The sequence below is a fragment of the Chrysoperla carnea genome, chromosome 5, assembly GCF_905475395.1.
Source record: "Chrysoperla carnea chromosome 5, inChrCarn1.1, whole genome shotgun sequence".
Taxonomy (NCBI): domain Eukaryota; kingdom Metazoa; phylum Arthropoda; class Insecta; order Neuroptera; family Chrysopidae; genus Chrysoperla; species Chrysoperla carnea.
Window position 1 is genome coordinate 57989579 of NC_058341.1, and position 16287 is coordinate 58005865.

At 28.5% G+C, this 16287-nt stretch overlaps 1 protein-coding gene across 5 annotated transcripts in view; it reads left to right on the top strand.

Annotated features, from left to right (window-relative positions):
* LOC123300953 (syntaxin-binding protein 5) overlaps window positions 1-16287 on the top strand; it is a 574037-nt gene that overhangs the window by 391731 nt on the left and 166019 nt on the right. For all 5 annotated transcript variants that reach the window (XM_044883632.1, XM_044883634.1, XM_044883637.1 and 2 more), the window contains exons 3-4: window positions 5144-5386; window positions 8688-8822. In XM_044883632.1, coding sequence (XP_044739567.1) covers window positions 5144-5386; window positions 8688-8822 — 378 coding nt within the window. The remainder of the gene's footprint in view (window positions 1-5143; window positions 5387-8687; window positions 8823-16287) is intronic.

Genomic DNA, 16287 nt, shown 5'->3' on the forward strand with positions numbered 1-16287 from the left:
TTAACTCTGAGTCTACCAATCGATTGAGTTTCGTGTTGCAACTGTGAATAATTGAGTTATGTATACAGGTTATCACAACATTATGACTAAAGAATTACAAATTTTAAACGAAAATAACTTGTTTAACTTAAATACAGCACAGGGTTTATGTCAATAGCAAATGTAAATTGTAACTGTTAACTATCAAATACCATCAAGTTTCCTATATGTGTACGTTTTCATGAAAAACGCACATTTCTAGAATCGAACTGATTTTAATAGACTCGAAGTTGAATTTGGTTTGACAAACTGATATAAGCTTTGAGAAATTATAAGTTAACATTGCTACTATAATTCAGAAAATACAGAATATTTCGAAAAGAAAATTTAGGTTAAATAAGTTAAAACACAATTTTGATCGTAAAACCGGAACATGAAATAACAGACAGGGTAGTTCGTTTAAAAGAAAATCAACTTTGATATTCCGCATTTCCGATCACACTGTATATTAAGAAAATTATTTTAAAATGTACAAGCAATAACCATCCCTATTCCTGAAACAAAACTTTGTAAATCAAGCCTTTTAGCCATAATCTTCCGTGTCGTATAGCGTGAACAATCCAAAAGTGCTATGTTGCATAATTTTTAGATCAATAATTGGAAAACGATTAACCAAATTATTTTTAGTTAAATAATTTTATCTATAGTTTCAGTTACTATAGTTTAACACTTACTTAAATGTAGAATTATCGAAAATTGTCCATTCTTTGCTAGAAATATTTATTTTGACTACTACTGAATCCACTTTGGCCATAGCACATTTCACAGACAAAGAAGGAAGACAAGTAAAGGTTTGTCTTTGAGCCAACTTCATTCGAAGCCTTCCTTTATTTCGTAAATTCAAAAAACATTTCTGACAATTTTCAACAGAGTTTTAAAAAGAAAAATGGTATATCACCTCAAAGACAACATTGGTAAACTATGATGTAACAGTTTTCAAATCTCATGACGACCGTTACATCAGATAACACTTGAAACAAAAAGAGAATGTTACATTATGTTACAAAAAAAAAAACTGTTACATATTATGTATATAAATTTTAAATTTTATGGCGAACATAAAATGTCATAAAAATTCTAAAAATGTCAACAGCAACGAACTGAGTATTTAGACCGCAAACCCAAAAACTATATGATTGGTGATTATTTTTACCTGCCTTTTAGAGGGCTGGTAAAATGTAAAATTGGTAAAAAAATCAAACTCAAATCATGTGAGTTTAACAACTGCTAAAAAAAAGTCACAGACAACGTAGTATGTACAGCGTGTCGCACTTAGGATGAGTTTAAAGTTCGGGTTTCGGTTAAGTATCTCAAAAAATGTGACCCATTACCTGGTATGACGCTGCAAAATTTCATAGCCATAGTTCTATAAATAACGAAAATATGAGGGTGTCTTTATTTTAAATGCAACACACTATATATATAAGAAATAAAATTTAGTAAGATATTTGATCGATTTTAGGTTCTGTACCCAAAGGGTAACTAACTAAACACTCCGCTGTCCGCCCGTCTATCAGAGGGCTGTTTCTCATAAACCGCAATATTTGTACAGCAAAAATTTTGACAGAATGTGTATTACTATTGTCGCTACAAGTAGAAAGGTTACTAACCAAGATGGTAAATTGCAAAATGGCGAACATGCAAATTTAAAAAAAATTGATCATACTGGTATTGTGCATGTACGTTCAATCCTAAGTATAATAATATAAGATATACGATATTTACGGAACGTTTCAGTTTTTGAGCTACCAATGTATGGAAATTTTGGGAATAATCATGCTGCAGGCAAAATTATCGAAAACTCGATTTTCAATAACTTCACATTTTCCCAATAACCAAATTTATCATGTATCCAAAATGACGATAAAAAATAACAGAATTTTCACTTCATTATTAGCTCCAGGTCTAATACTGTATATGTATCATATTCGACATTCTATAGTTACCATACCTGTAGTATTTTTATTATACTTGTGGTGGGTTTTAAACTCGGCACTGGTGTATGGATACGAGAGTAATACTTTGTTGGAAATTTTATGATTTAATCAATAGATATACTTTTGTCAAGAATGTCATACAATGTTGTTAAAAACTATTCATGTTGTGAGGGAAATTGGAAATTTTTTTCTTTTTTTCAATTTTTCAAAACTTCTACTGCTTGAAAATTAAAATTTGAATTTATCCGAAATACAAAAACAAAAGAAAACAATGCTTATTAGAGAAATAGGAGCTGCTATTTTGGTTTTTTTCCTAATTGTTTCGCAATACCCATGCAGGTTTTTGCAAAAACTCTTTAATCATTTAAAGCGTAACTCATCAATCTATCTGAATATTTGACTGTAAGAACGAATCTTTCAAACGAAGTGACATATTTCTATGCTGTTTTCGTCTCATGAAATAATAAAATAACAAAAGCAAGCTACATCGATCTTGAGGATTGCCATCCAACAAAAAAATTATATATCTGTATATATTCGACTGTAAAAGAGGGAGCAAATGGGTATTTTTCAAAAAATATCTTTCTCTAATAAGAATTTGTTAATTTTCAATACTTGACGGAAAAGGCTTTCTTGTTTTAAGCTAGAGCTTTAAAAATTTTGAATAATTTTTTTGCTTTTTATCTTCCTTTGAAGAAAATTTGTGTCTCTGTTATTGAATAATAAATTGTTCATTTGAGTCAGATCTAATTAATGTTGATTAAAGTTAATACATCTTTAAATTTCCTTTTTAATGAAAATTACAAATTAATCCTGGAAAAATTTATTACTAAAACTAAAACCATTTTTTATTGTTTTAATTTTCTTAATAAGTTTTCTTGTAAATTGTTTTCAACATTGAAAATGCAATATGTAAATTACCAACTATTAAATTGTATAAGAAATTTACACTTCCATATCGTCATAGAAAATCAAAGTTTTAAGCATTCTAGGATTCCGAAAGTTGGATTTATTTGCTTCTTATTTATTATGTTCGTTATCGAAGAATAAATTTCCAGCAAAACCACTAGTGGAAGCTACCTAGAAATTTAAAACTCTCTATCTTTCATAGTTTTTGCGAAAATAGGCATAAAAGTTTTGTCCTTATTAGCGGGTAAACCTTTTATGGGCAAACAGTGATGTTTAAGAACAAATGTTTCAAGCAAAAGTTGTTTATTTTTATATAAGGAATAACTTTTATGGTAAAACTTTTGTTCTATCTCTAACGGTTTACAAGATGGATAATTTTTCATTTATGGGGTGAGCAAAAAATGCACCATTTAAAAATTGGCATTGTTCGGTCAATTTTGAAGCTAGAAAATCGAAAAAAAAAACAGAAATGTACAAAATTACTACTTAATTTTTTTTATTTGGTACATTTTATTATACTATTTTTTTGTAATTTGTAAAAAACTATCTATCGTCAAATTTTGCATTTATTTTGCTCCACAAAAGTTATGTACACCTTCTAACACGGATTACACGCAAGAATGAATGTATTAAAACGATTTCCAGCTTACTGGAAATTAATTACTCAAGTCGCTTTTTATGGATTCCTTTTGATTAGTTTTTTTCTGATGAATGTGATGCCATAGCCTGTAGAAATACTAAAAACACATTTCAGAAGGGAACAAGCGAATTTCCGTATGCATTTATACTGATAAAAGCACAATCCTTGATCATTAAAATTTTAGTTTAAGTACTGTCGGAAGTCACATGAAGAGAAGTAAAAAAAAATTTCTTAGTATCCATTATTAAAGCTATAAAACTCTTGCAAATAACATCCATTTTACATTTACAAGTTTGTGTTAGAAGCTATTTAAAGCTTTTATAACAACTATTTTATTTGTGCTTTAAAACTGATTCATTCATCGCTTCGTAACAAAATAACTCTCACTCACTCCTTGGTCAAAACCTATTAAAATACACAAAAAGCTATAAAATAAGATTAGAATAAATAGTTTTTAAAGAATTTTCTCTTCAATTAAAATCAGCTATTGGTTTTGGAACAGATGATAAAATTTTTGTAACGTTTCTTCAAACAGGTACTCGTTAATCTGTTAGTACCTCAGTGTTGGAAATAGAATGAAATTAGTACATAAATTATTAAAATTAATAGCGAAAGACTATAAATTTTACTATAATTTATAATTTTTAATAATAATAGAACTTTTTTTTGCATTCTACGTACCTTTAACGATACGAGCCCTAGTTAATTGTAATAATATTATAATTTAAGATATTCTTTAGAAGTATTTTAATTTTTTACTAAACTAAGAGGGAATTCGATTAGTTTACGCACATAATGCGTGGAAATATTATATTGTAGAACTTAGATAAAAACTACTATCTCGCAAATACATTCGTTCTTTTGTTTTAACTTATTAGGATGGAAATTATTCAGCATAATTGTTTCAAGAAGGGTTGAGAATTGAAAATTGGTTTTTGTATTCCTGATAGAAAATTATGGTTTTCAGATTGAAAATTAAATCCTGTTGCATTTTATTATCAATATATCTAACACACTTTTAAATTTTACGAAACCCCACCCAGTAATTACTGTGGTATGTAATAAAACACAGGTTACTGGCTTGGGCTTTATACAAATTTAAAAAAGTGAGGTAGTCAATATGATAATTAAATGCAACGATAAAGACATCCTTATATTTTTAAGTGCTTTGTCATTGGATAAACTTATTAATTTATTTGGTTAATTATATTTCTGAAATAAGTTCTCAGTTTGAAATTTGGTAAACAATTTTTACGTTCGTTTTTATAAGCTTATTTATGAGGCCAAGAGTTCTGTAGTCATGGAACACCTTGTATATGTTAACAGATGAGATATTTCGAAGTCGATGCAATATTCTATTATTTCTGAATAGAATATTTTTAATAGATGAATTTGTTAGATAAATAACAATGTGTAAGATAAATAATAATGAAATATTATTTGAAAATTTTCCTCCAGAGACTGATTTACTCCGAAATTCCTCTTGAAATTCCAAAAACTTTATTTAAATATAATCATCAATGCTCAAAGGAATGTTTATTTTTTATTATAATCATTTGTTTTATCTGCTCCAATATTATTCTGATTTTTCCTTAACTAAATCTTTTTCAAAAAATAGACTAGGAAGACCAGGTGTTGATGCACATGCGAAACATGAATCACCATTAGCAACAGCGGCTGTGAATATACCTGGTGCTGAAGGACCACCACCCACATTAACATGTGGTGCTGTACTACAAATACAATTTTTGGTAAATGAGGGTGCATTAGTAACGGCAACAGCCGATGATTCATTACATTTATGGAATTTTCGACAAAAAGTACCGCAAGTTGTCCAAAGTTTAAAATTTCAGCGTGAAAGGTAAGTACCTTAAGTTTTCAGTTGTCTAAAATATCTTGTTTTACTTATTTTGTTTTTCTCAAAATGTCGACTTCACATGGCTTTTTGAGATCCAATGAACGAATAACGTTCACATCTTGAATTCACAGATAACATGTTCAAAAAAAATCCAAACTAGTCTCCCTAATAGTGTACGAAGAAAAATTTGAAATTAATAAAACAATAATTTACTTTGCTCAGCAATGCTTTTACTTTATTGGTTAAATTAATTAGTGCTTATATCCCTTGTAATGAGTCACGAAACACCTTGTGTAAAATTTTGTCTTTTTTCCAAAAACCAATAGTTAAGGAGCCATGAGCACTATTTAATTTAACCAAAAAAACATTTTTGAGTAAAGTAGTTTAATTCTTTATTAATTAAAAATTTTTCTTCGTACACTACGATAATATTTGCTGTACGGGACGTCCTCTCTCGGTTGGCGTATCTATACTTAAACGATTTCGTACGAAATTACCAGTCATAATTTTCGTTTTAATTATGGGATAGCCGATAAAAATTTTATCTCATAACAGTACATCATTTTATGAGATACCTATATTATTTTTCGTAAAACCAATAAATTACGATCTTGATGGTGTGAATGTGCTTTCGCTTTCTCTCAAGCTTTTATTTATTACATTTTGATTGTTTCGCACATAATATAATATTATTGATGATTTATGACACCTAAAAATGACTTTAAAAAAATGATAATAAATTTTGTATGATAAAAATTCGATAAATATGCTAATTTATTTTACTACTACATTTTTTCCTCAAATGTGTCAAAAACAGTTAAAACACGTAAAGTATCTCTATCAATGGCCCTTTGTGTTGTTTTATTCGTCATTATCAAAAGTACACCGATATTTATACTAAATTTTGTAGCTGTAAAAAATAATTGAAAATAAACGTTCAATTCAGCAAAATTATACTGTAGTTATTGACCAATCGTGTTTATCAATTTTTGAGAACAGAATCGGATATATCAATTTTTGAGACGAATTCCTTGGATATCTTGTTCCAAAAAAAAAAAAAACGACTTGGCAATTTTTTTGCAAACCTCAAGTTGGATTTGATCATCGTTTATGATAAAAATACACAAGTTTCACACACTCGATAAGTGGTGTATAGTGTATATTCTGGAAATAGTAAAGTTTTTCCACCACTTGAGGGATTTACGACAACAAAAGTTGTCAAAAGTTGCGAAAATAATTTTCTACTGTTTGATTCTTTTTTAGATATTACACTGATAAATATTCAAAACGCTTTTTTGCGTACTGACTCTAAGTAATACCAATTTTTAAATCAGGCGAAACTGCTTTTGTTATTTACATTATAAAATGCAGAAATCCATCGAAGGAATTTTTTAGTATGATATACTTTTCAAATATTGTTACTCTTAACGAGTTCGATATATATATTCAATTATTCGAGAAGAATATCCCTCCTACAAAATCATTCCAAAGCTAGTACTGCCATAAAAGTAGCCACCAAATCGTTTAAAGTTGTTATCTCGCTGTGGGCATATCGACAGAAAATTCTAATTAAGTGTATACTTATTAAGAATATAATAATACATTTATCATAAAAATTTGAAGTCGATTAATCTTCTCTAACTCGAGATAAATTCACTTAGAGTTCGGATAATTAACATCCTGCAGCATAGGGAAGGTTCTGCTGTATTTTTAACTAGTTTTTTTAATTCTAGAAGAAAAACTAAATTTAAGATATGTTCAAAAACTAACTGGACATTCTTGTAAAAAGCATGTTAAAATTAATACTTATGAATATGTACAAACATATTCTTGTCGTTGAAGTAGATACAAGATTTTTACAATCTTATACGGAGACAACAGCCTTTATTAATTATTTGGGATGCCTAATCTCAAATGTTATAATTTTAGTAACAAAGATTACGTTAAACAATCTTTAGTTTAACCAGAATATAGATTTTTCTCTGCAACCCCCTTAAAAGTGTTGATTAGTGAAATTTTCAATTTGATGTCATTGGATTTTGGTTTTCTTAAAATGGCAAGCAAATGAATCAGTTAACAGATCTCGTCCTTCATTTGTTCATTCTAAACTGTTTCCCATACAAGCGCTCTTTCATTTCGTCGACATATACGGAAACTCTCGTATTTTAAAAAAAACTATACTACGATAGTTCGAATACTTTTGTATTCGCATCAAAATTTGTGTAAAAACACATTTCTACATCGATTTCTATACTTTTTTTCTGTATTGATTCGTGAATTTACTTAAAATTTTACCCGCCAAAAATAGGAACGTAAACGTATCAAATAAGAAAAATTATTAGATTAAGAATTGTTGTATTGAAATACGAAGTTTTCGAAAGAATAATGGCATAAAGAATGTTTCCGAGATGCAAGGATTTCATTCTACGCTTACTTAAATCGACGTTTTTCAAACAGTCAACTAACTCTAATATTATCTGAAAACCTTCTCCTCGTAGAGAGCGGGATAAAAACGAATCTTACGGCAACAATCATGCTCTTAGAACATTAGTTAAATATATATTGGAAGCCAATTATTTATTAAAAAAATAGAATTTAAAGTAAAAATTATATTCTATCTATATAATTGTTACAATATAAGTTGAATTAAATTATTTTCCCTGGATCAGTTGAAAAAAGCAAGTAGAATAAACACAATAACAAAAACAAATATTATGTGAACTATCAAATTGACAAATCTCATCTGTCAAAAACTGGTAAAGCTATTATTATATACAAAATTTAAATATTAAATTTATTTTGATTCTGACGTAAGCATGATTTTACTAAATTTTGTCCGCATCGAGCGCTATGATCGACTCAGTTGATCGACCATACGGTGTGCTCTCTACGAAGAGGAACATCAAGGCCCACACTGCTTTAGATATTGATACATCTCCGTCTAGAACATAATTGAAGAGCTTAGTGGATGAACATGTTAAATGACATTTTTGAGGAAAACATGTTATGCTCTCCTTTAAACATAGCATGTTTCCCCTTTTCGCTAACCTTTCAAATAAAGCTGTTTTCAGTGGATGAAGTTGTTATGTCTTGCATAACTTGTTATGCAAGTTAAAAACTTTACAGCTGATTATCTCGATTCCACTTAATTGTCTCATAACATCTTCATCCACTAAGCTCTTCAATTGTCCCAACCTCCAAATAAGCATATAAAGTTAGAAATCTTAATATTATATAAATATCAATGATTGTCAAATGTAATTAAACAGTTTTTTAATTTGTTTGTCTCTGTATCCGTTTTCAGAATAACTTGTCTTCATCTACCATTACAAAGTAAATGGTTGTATGTTGGCACCGAACGAGGGAATATTCATGTGGTCAACATTGAAACATTTCAATTATCTGGCTACATCATTAATTGGAACAAAGCAATAGAATTGTAAGTTTTTAATTATATTTAGTAATTTCAATCTGTATTTTATCTTCTTTTTTTTTTATTATCTGTTTTCTGGATCAAAAACTTTTTTACTTTTATTTTATGGCAATGTACACACAAAATCTATTATAAATAACACTGTTTGGTTTATTTTAAAGCAAAACAAAAAAAAAATAAATTTTTTTGTTTAAACCCATTATTTTAATTAAAATTTATGACCGCCAAATTAATGTGTTTTAACACATACAAAAAACATATCATAGTGTATTTTTTCCTGTGTTTTCCTTCTATTCTGGTTAGAAAATGAATCATTATACCGTATGTTGAATGTGCCTTAATGCTAGAAATGTTTGATCAATTTAGTGTTGTCAAATATCCAATCACACTTTTCTTAACTTGGATTATCTTTTAATACCAGAAAAGTTTTTAAGTGCAATTCTACAAGCTTGAATGGAGGATGGTCACATGGAATTTAAATAATAATTACCAGTTTTAGGCCTAAAACTTCTTCAAAAGAAAGTCAAGAAGTTGAAGCTAATTCCACTCGTCTTGAATCATTATAAGCGCGTGTTCACTTTTTAGATATTTTCCATAAGTTTTTGAGATTTTGATTTAAATTAATCGGGGATATCGCTATTCGCTTATGATTATGACCGATTATTAATTTTTTAAGCCGAGAAAGTAACAGAAAACTTTTTGTTTACACATAATTACATATAAAGTACAAAAATCGGTAGCATTTCATGATTTTTTTAAGTACCTGTTTGAAAAATATCAAAGATAACAAATTGCGATATTCTTGATTGATATTCCAACAATATGTCCCATATTGGCACTTAAACATGATAAAGCGCTATAAATCCCGCTTAGAGGCACCTAAACATTATTATAGCAGTGCTTTATTATGAATTAAATAACCCCTGCAAAAATAAAATGGAACAATATTTAGATTAGCATCACTGTATATGTAAATTATAAAATTATTAAAACAACATAGAAATATATTATGATTACAAGGTGTAGATGTTCGTTCATAATGTACAGCCTGACTTGTCTATATCATAAATCTAACCATTCTTTAAAATTTTTAATTAAACTTTTAAAATCAGATTCAGTTCTGTTCTGCCAGTAGGTTTATTCAAACATTTTTGTAGCAAATTTTTTAATTTTTTTACATACATAATACTACTACTTTTTTTTCCACATCATGGCTGTCGAATCGAAAGATTTTTACTAGGATTGTCTGAAATTTTTTCTTTTTGAATCAAAATTTGTATACAAGGATATATCATCTATGTCGATTTCTATTGTTTTTTTCTTTGTAGATTCATGAAAATTTATTTTCAATTTTAACAAACAAAAAAAGTAAACGATTCAAATAAGATCTCGCAAATCGCAAAATTGCAAAAAAAAACATCCAGTTTCGACCGACGTGGGTGGAGGAGCGAAATAATTGACACCTCAATAAGCATTTCTAAGGTTCTTCACTTATATACAAATTTTCAAGGGTCTATCCAAATTTGGAGGTTTAATCTTTAGGAATTTCTCCTAACTGAACAAATTCTTGAGGTCATATAGCTAAGAGTTGTCTCGGGTTAGTAATACTTCAAACAAAAAAAACTATTTAAAAATCGGTGCCACGAGCAAACACACAAACACGCTGATAAACAGACTTGTTAAACTTTGAATACCCCTCTTTTTGTGTTGGTGTTTAGTGAATAATAGTTTAAAATTACACAAACAAGACGCTTTTGTAGCCATCTAACTAAAAAGTCGAAAATAATTGCAAAAAAACAGTGGAAAAAAAAAATAAAAAGAATAATTTAAGAAAAAAATCATTTTATCGTAAAAAAGCGTTGGTATTGGAAAAATTAAATCATTATAAAATATGTTAAAACTCACCCCACGCTTTTTACGATACAATTATTTTTTCTTAATGACAATATTGTCTTTGAATTCAAGAAATTATATATTTTCTACTTTCTTGTTCAGCTAACTACAATTTAAACAGGACAAAGTACAATTTAAATATAAGAATGAATTTTTGTTGATTTGATTTATTTATTAATATTCTAGAACGTTATCTGCGCTTTCACCACGATGGATTTTTTAACTCAATCTTTCATCTTGATAATTCTGATTAGTATAGCCCGACAAAGTCATTAAACTATTACATTGTCATTGGTTCTTGCGAAAAAAAAGTATGCGATGTTTCAATGGATGACAGCAGGATGAAAATCACGCTCAAAAATTGCGATACATAGATACCAAGCTCTTAAAAACGTGTTAAAAAGGGCTAATTAACACAGAATTTGACAAACTTTTCAATTGAGCTTTTGACAATCCTAGTTTTGATGCATATTACTCTATTTATAATTCTTTATTAACAGTGGTCTCATTTTGCTATTTTTTCATTTTGGTAGACATAGATAGAGTCAGCTTTTTGTAATTTTGTATTAATAAAACAATGAGCTACCTACTTATTATTAAAATTTATAAAAGTTATATGTTCTCTCATTTATAAACCATATTTATAAACCATATTTATACCATGTATATATGAAATATGCATAGTATTATAAGTTTAGTCCCAAGTTTGTAACGCCTAAAAATATTGATGCTACAAAAAAAAAATTGGTATAGGTGTTCATAAAATCACCTAATTAATCCATTTCCGGTTGTCCGTCCGTCCGTCCGGCCGGCCGTCAGTCCGTCTGTGGTCACGATTACTCAAAAACGAAAAGAGATATCAAGCTGAAATTTTTACAGCGTGCTAAGGACGTAAAAAGTGAGGTCAAGTTCGTAAATGAGCAACATGGGTCAATTGGGTCATGGGTCCGTAGGACCCATCTTGTAAACCGTTAGAGATAGAACAAAAGTTTAAAATAAGTTTAAAACAAGTGAAAATAAACAATTGACTAAGTTGAAATACCCTGTATAGTCAGTGTTAAATATCAGTTTTTTCCAAAGTATTATCAGTATTTGGAAAATTATTTTTTTTCGTTGTTAGAAATTTGTGAATAAAGCTCATTAGTTGAAGTTACCTACAAATTTTCAACTGACTATCTTTTATAGTCTTGTAAAAAGGATATTATAAGTTTGCCTTAATTTGCGGAAAAATAATGATGTTTACGAAAAAATCAAATAAAAGTTGTTTATTTTTTCATAATGAATTTATATTTAAACAGTTGTTGTATCTCTAACGGTTTAGAGGAAGAACCCAATTGACCTATGTTGCTCATTTACATACTCTAACTCACTTTTTACATCCTGGACAGGCTACATTTCGGCTCGATATATCTTCTAGTTTTTGATTTATCTTAGTGAAAGATAGATGGACGGACAAATGGAAATGGACTAATTAGATGATTTAATGAACACCGATACCAAAATTTTGATCGTATCATGTTTCTTAGCGTTCTAAACTTGAATTATAAAGTTAATGTACTTTGATATATATTTTAAAATCTAGAAATATACATTTAGATATAATTTGGTGGAGGGGATACGGAAAAATTTGTGTAGACAAGATAACTTTACCAGAGTATTATGATTTTTACAGGAACAAATTTAGCAGAGTATTGAGGCTGTTACAGAAACAACCATAGTAGAGTATTTTAAACAATATATTAGAGTATTGTGAGTGTAAAGTTCACTAAAAACTCATACCGTCTTACCGTGCATATAATCCGAAAATGGGTTATACTATAGCGTAGTGACATCCTTAACATGTTGAATAAACGGGGCTTATTTCACCTCTTGACCACTTCTAATGTGCTTGAAATTTTAAGGCTAACTTATAGGCTGATTACATACTCATTACTCATGAATGGAAAATATTGTTGAAGTTAAACCTTTTTTAACTTCTTCTTTTTTCTTTTAAGTATAATTATTTGAAAATACATATTGCAACAAAATTTTTATTTTGATTAGTATGCATTGAAAATGTTTTTAATTCGAAACGTTTGCTTTGCAAATCTTTTGTGTGAAATAAATTTCTAAACTAATTTATCAATTAAAAACGAATATTTTTACTTTCTTATATTATAAATATAATAATAAAATCGATATCGGGGTTTCAACGGAAATACACGCCAGTATGTCTGTTACCAAGCTGGCTGGAGCCTTCAATTTTCAACCAATTTTCTAAAACTCGGTACACAGGTTCAGTTTGGTCATTATTCCAGACGATTTTTTCATTTTTTCCCTAGGCCTTTTTGCAAGGGTACTTCCCTGTAGGCCAAAGCAGGGTTTATATCAACAAGGTCCTAGATTTGATATAACTCTCCGCTGGGACCCCTCCCACTGGAGCCGTGGAGCTGGGAGTAGGGTGGTCAAATCAACCCTACCCAAAATTGATTAAATATTATTTAAAATGTCTTTTTAAGTAACTTTTGTAACTTGGTAATCTTTGCTTAACCTCACCCTTACCAAACCACATCCTTCTAAATATTATATTAAATCCAATAAATACCTAAGCCTGTTCCTCATTACTTGTTTTTAAATAATTCTTACAATTGGCTGCTTTCAATAAAAATATTACAAGAATAATATATCAATTTTATAATATAATAAAGTCTTGTCCGATGTTTCGGACCGTTTATTTTGAATTCGTACCCAATGTTTTTACAATTCTTATTACATAATTTATAACAGAAAAAAAAGCTAAATACAGTACGAATCAAATTAAATGAAAATCCAAAATTTCAACTTTCATGAGGTCAAAATAATTGTCTTTTTGCTTTAAAAAAAAAAACAAAAAAAACAAAAACAGATTTTTTTTCAACTTTTGTTTCATTCCAACTTTTTATAAATCATAATTTCTTTTTCTACATGACTTCGTATAAAAATATCAATTATTTTTTTAACAATAGCGTTAAAAAAATAATTACTGTAGGTAATAATTTTTAAAATGTTATCTTTTCCTTTTTTAACAAACGTGTGTGTTATCATTGTAATTATTAATACAAAAAGAGCTTTATTATTCTTCAAAATTATAAAATATACCTTGAAGTTACGATATTATTATGAAAAAAAAATCCTGTATATTTTTGTTCTATGTTTAATTTTCTTTTAAAAGTAACATTTATTACTCATGTACAGAGTGTTCAAAGATTATGTTACATCTATATAAAAAAATTAAAATAAGGAATAATTTCCATTAATCGTTCATTCATTTGCTTTGTTTTCAAATAACATAATAAATGTTTGTTATAAATATTTATTTATATTTTCCATTTTAATTTTCCATAGAAAATGAAGCTTACAAAACCACTACAAATTCCACATGTATAATGTGAATCGTGAGGTAAAAGAAAGTATCTTTTTTTGAAATATATGAAAATCTCCTTAAGGAAAATTCACTCACAAAACTCCCTGTACACATATAGGTTTAATTTTTAGTAATTTTATATACCATAAATTATAATTATGTTAAAAAATGTTTTTAAACGTGTTTTTAATTAGTGATTACATATTTTTTTATTACTTGTAACATAAATACGAAAATATACAAGTAAAAGTGATTTATAAGAATTACTTAAAATTATCAAAATACGAGAAAATCAAATTTAATTACATTGCAGATATGAAATAATTTTATACGACTCAATAACTATTCTAATTTTATTGAAATTAAATGAAAAAAAATGTTTTCGTTTTGAATAATTGTTCCAAATATCAGTAGTACCAATATTTCGATGACTGAAGTAAATTTTGCTCTCAGTTTTCTCGATATGATGTACCGAATTCGAATGATTCATTCAAAATTGAAGTCAATGATATCAAATATTTTCATACACAAAAGAGTGGATTTTTGTTGAATTCGAGTAGACACGCAGTTATTGAAATACAGCAAGAAATTTTTTGTGGATATCACTATGTTAGTAGCGATGTGAATGTCATACTTATTTGACCATTGGGAGAATAGTACCATTAGCAATAGTTGTGGCGGGCAAGTCAATACAGTATGGGCGTCAACTGGTTCGTGATATCACAATAATTCTGGTGGATAGCCCTATTCAATACTTGAACATTACTTATGCTAACAGTATCTGTATCTGTCTCTATACCATATCAACATTGTAGTAAACGCCATTCATTTTTTTCCGTGTGCCACAATACTTGAAATAAAGTTGTATATTAAAAATTTTATTTACATAATATAATTGGGGATAATTCTGATGTCGAATTGGCCATATTACACATAAAAATGTAAAACTAGATTTGAGACCATGGCCAAATTTGATAGTGAAATTAAACGCAGTTCCTGCGCTACGAATTTTTTTGGTTAGTGTAAGGATTATTTGGTCAAGCAGGCTGTGATCCCAGATGCACATAATTATATATAGTGCACGAATTTTGCCATTTTTGTACTATTTACATGCAAAACTAGTTATGCATATGTATCCATAACTAGTTTTGGGTATAAATAATACAAAAATGCAAAATTGTGTACTACAATGTACTATAATAAATAAAAATAATAGAAAGTAGGGTAACATATAGTAGTTTCCGTATGTATGACACACACACACACACACCCACACACTAAGAGCATATTCACAATGTTACGTGGCGGTCTCCGTCACTTTCTTACCATGGCAAGCCGCGTTAAGGAACTTTGTTCCAATAGACAATTATCACAAAATCGGAAAATTAAATTTTTCAAGACCACTAAAACTTTTGTAACAGTTTACAAAAAATTATGTAGTTCTTTCATCGACAGTTCTGTGACTTGTTAATTTTGTAAGTGTTTTTGTAATTTTGTTAATGTTTTACATATTTAATGTTAACTTTGTAAATAATGTTTGTAATTGAATCGAAATATCGATATTTAGCGAAATGTCTGTTTGGTTTTTAAGCTACATTTTTCAAATAAAATTTCTTAATATACAATTTTATTACGAATATCGTGGTATTTATTTCAATAACTGTTTTCATACACGTTGATTTTTTGAAATCTACCAAGATTGTGCCTATTTGTATTTCAAGTTAAAAACGGCAATTCAGTTTCTCTGCATATTTTAAAGATATTCGCCCTAATATAACTGTTTTGTTTTTCTACAATAACGATTACAGCGGAATTAGATAAAATAATGAGTTTTGTTCAAAATTACATAACTTTTAATAAAGAGATTATCCTTTAATGAACACTTTTCATTTCATTTTTTCTACAAAGTAAAAATATTATTTTATAAAAAATAATAACCACAAACAAATCGGCAAGTCGCAGTTGGACTCGTGCACCAAGGGTTCTGTACTACCATGCAATACAGAAAAATATGAGTTCATTCAGTTGCAGGTCTTTAGCATGACTTCAGTCCGTGATTTTAATCATGTTTTTAAAACAGTTGAAAAAATGTTTCCTTTGTAGAAAGCTCTTAGATTTTGCCTTTTACGCTTTGTAAGGATATCCACCATACTAACATACAGGGTAAACCATTTTCATCTGTCACGGGTAATACCT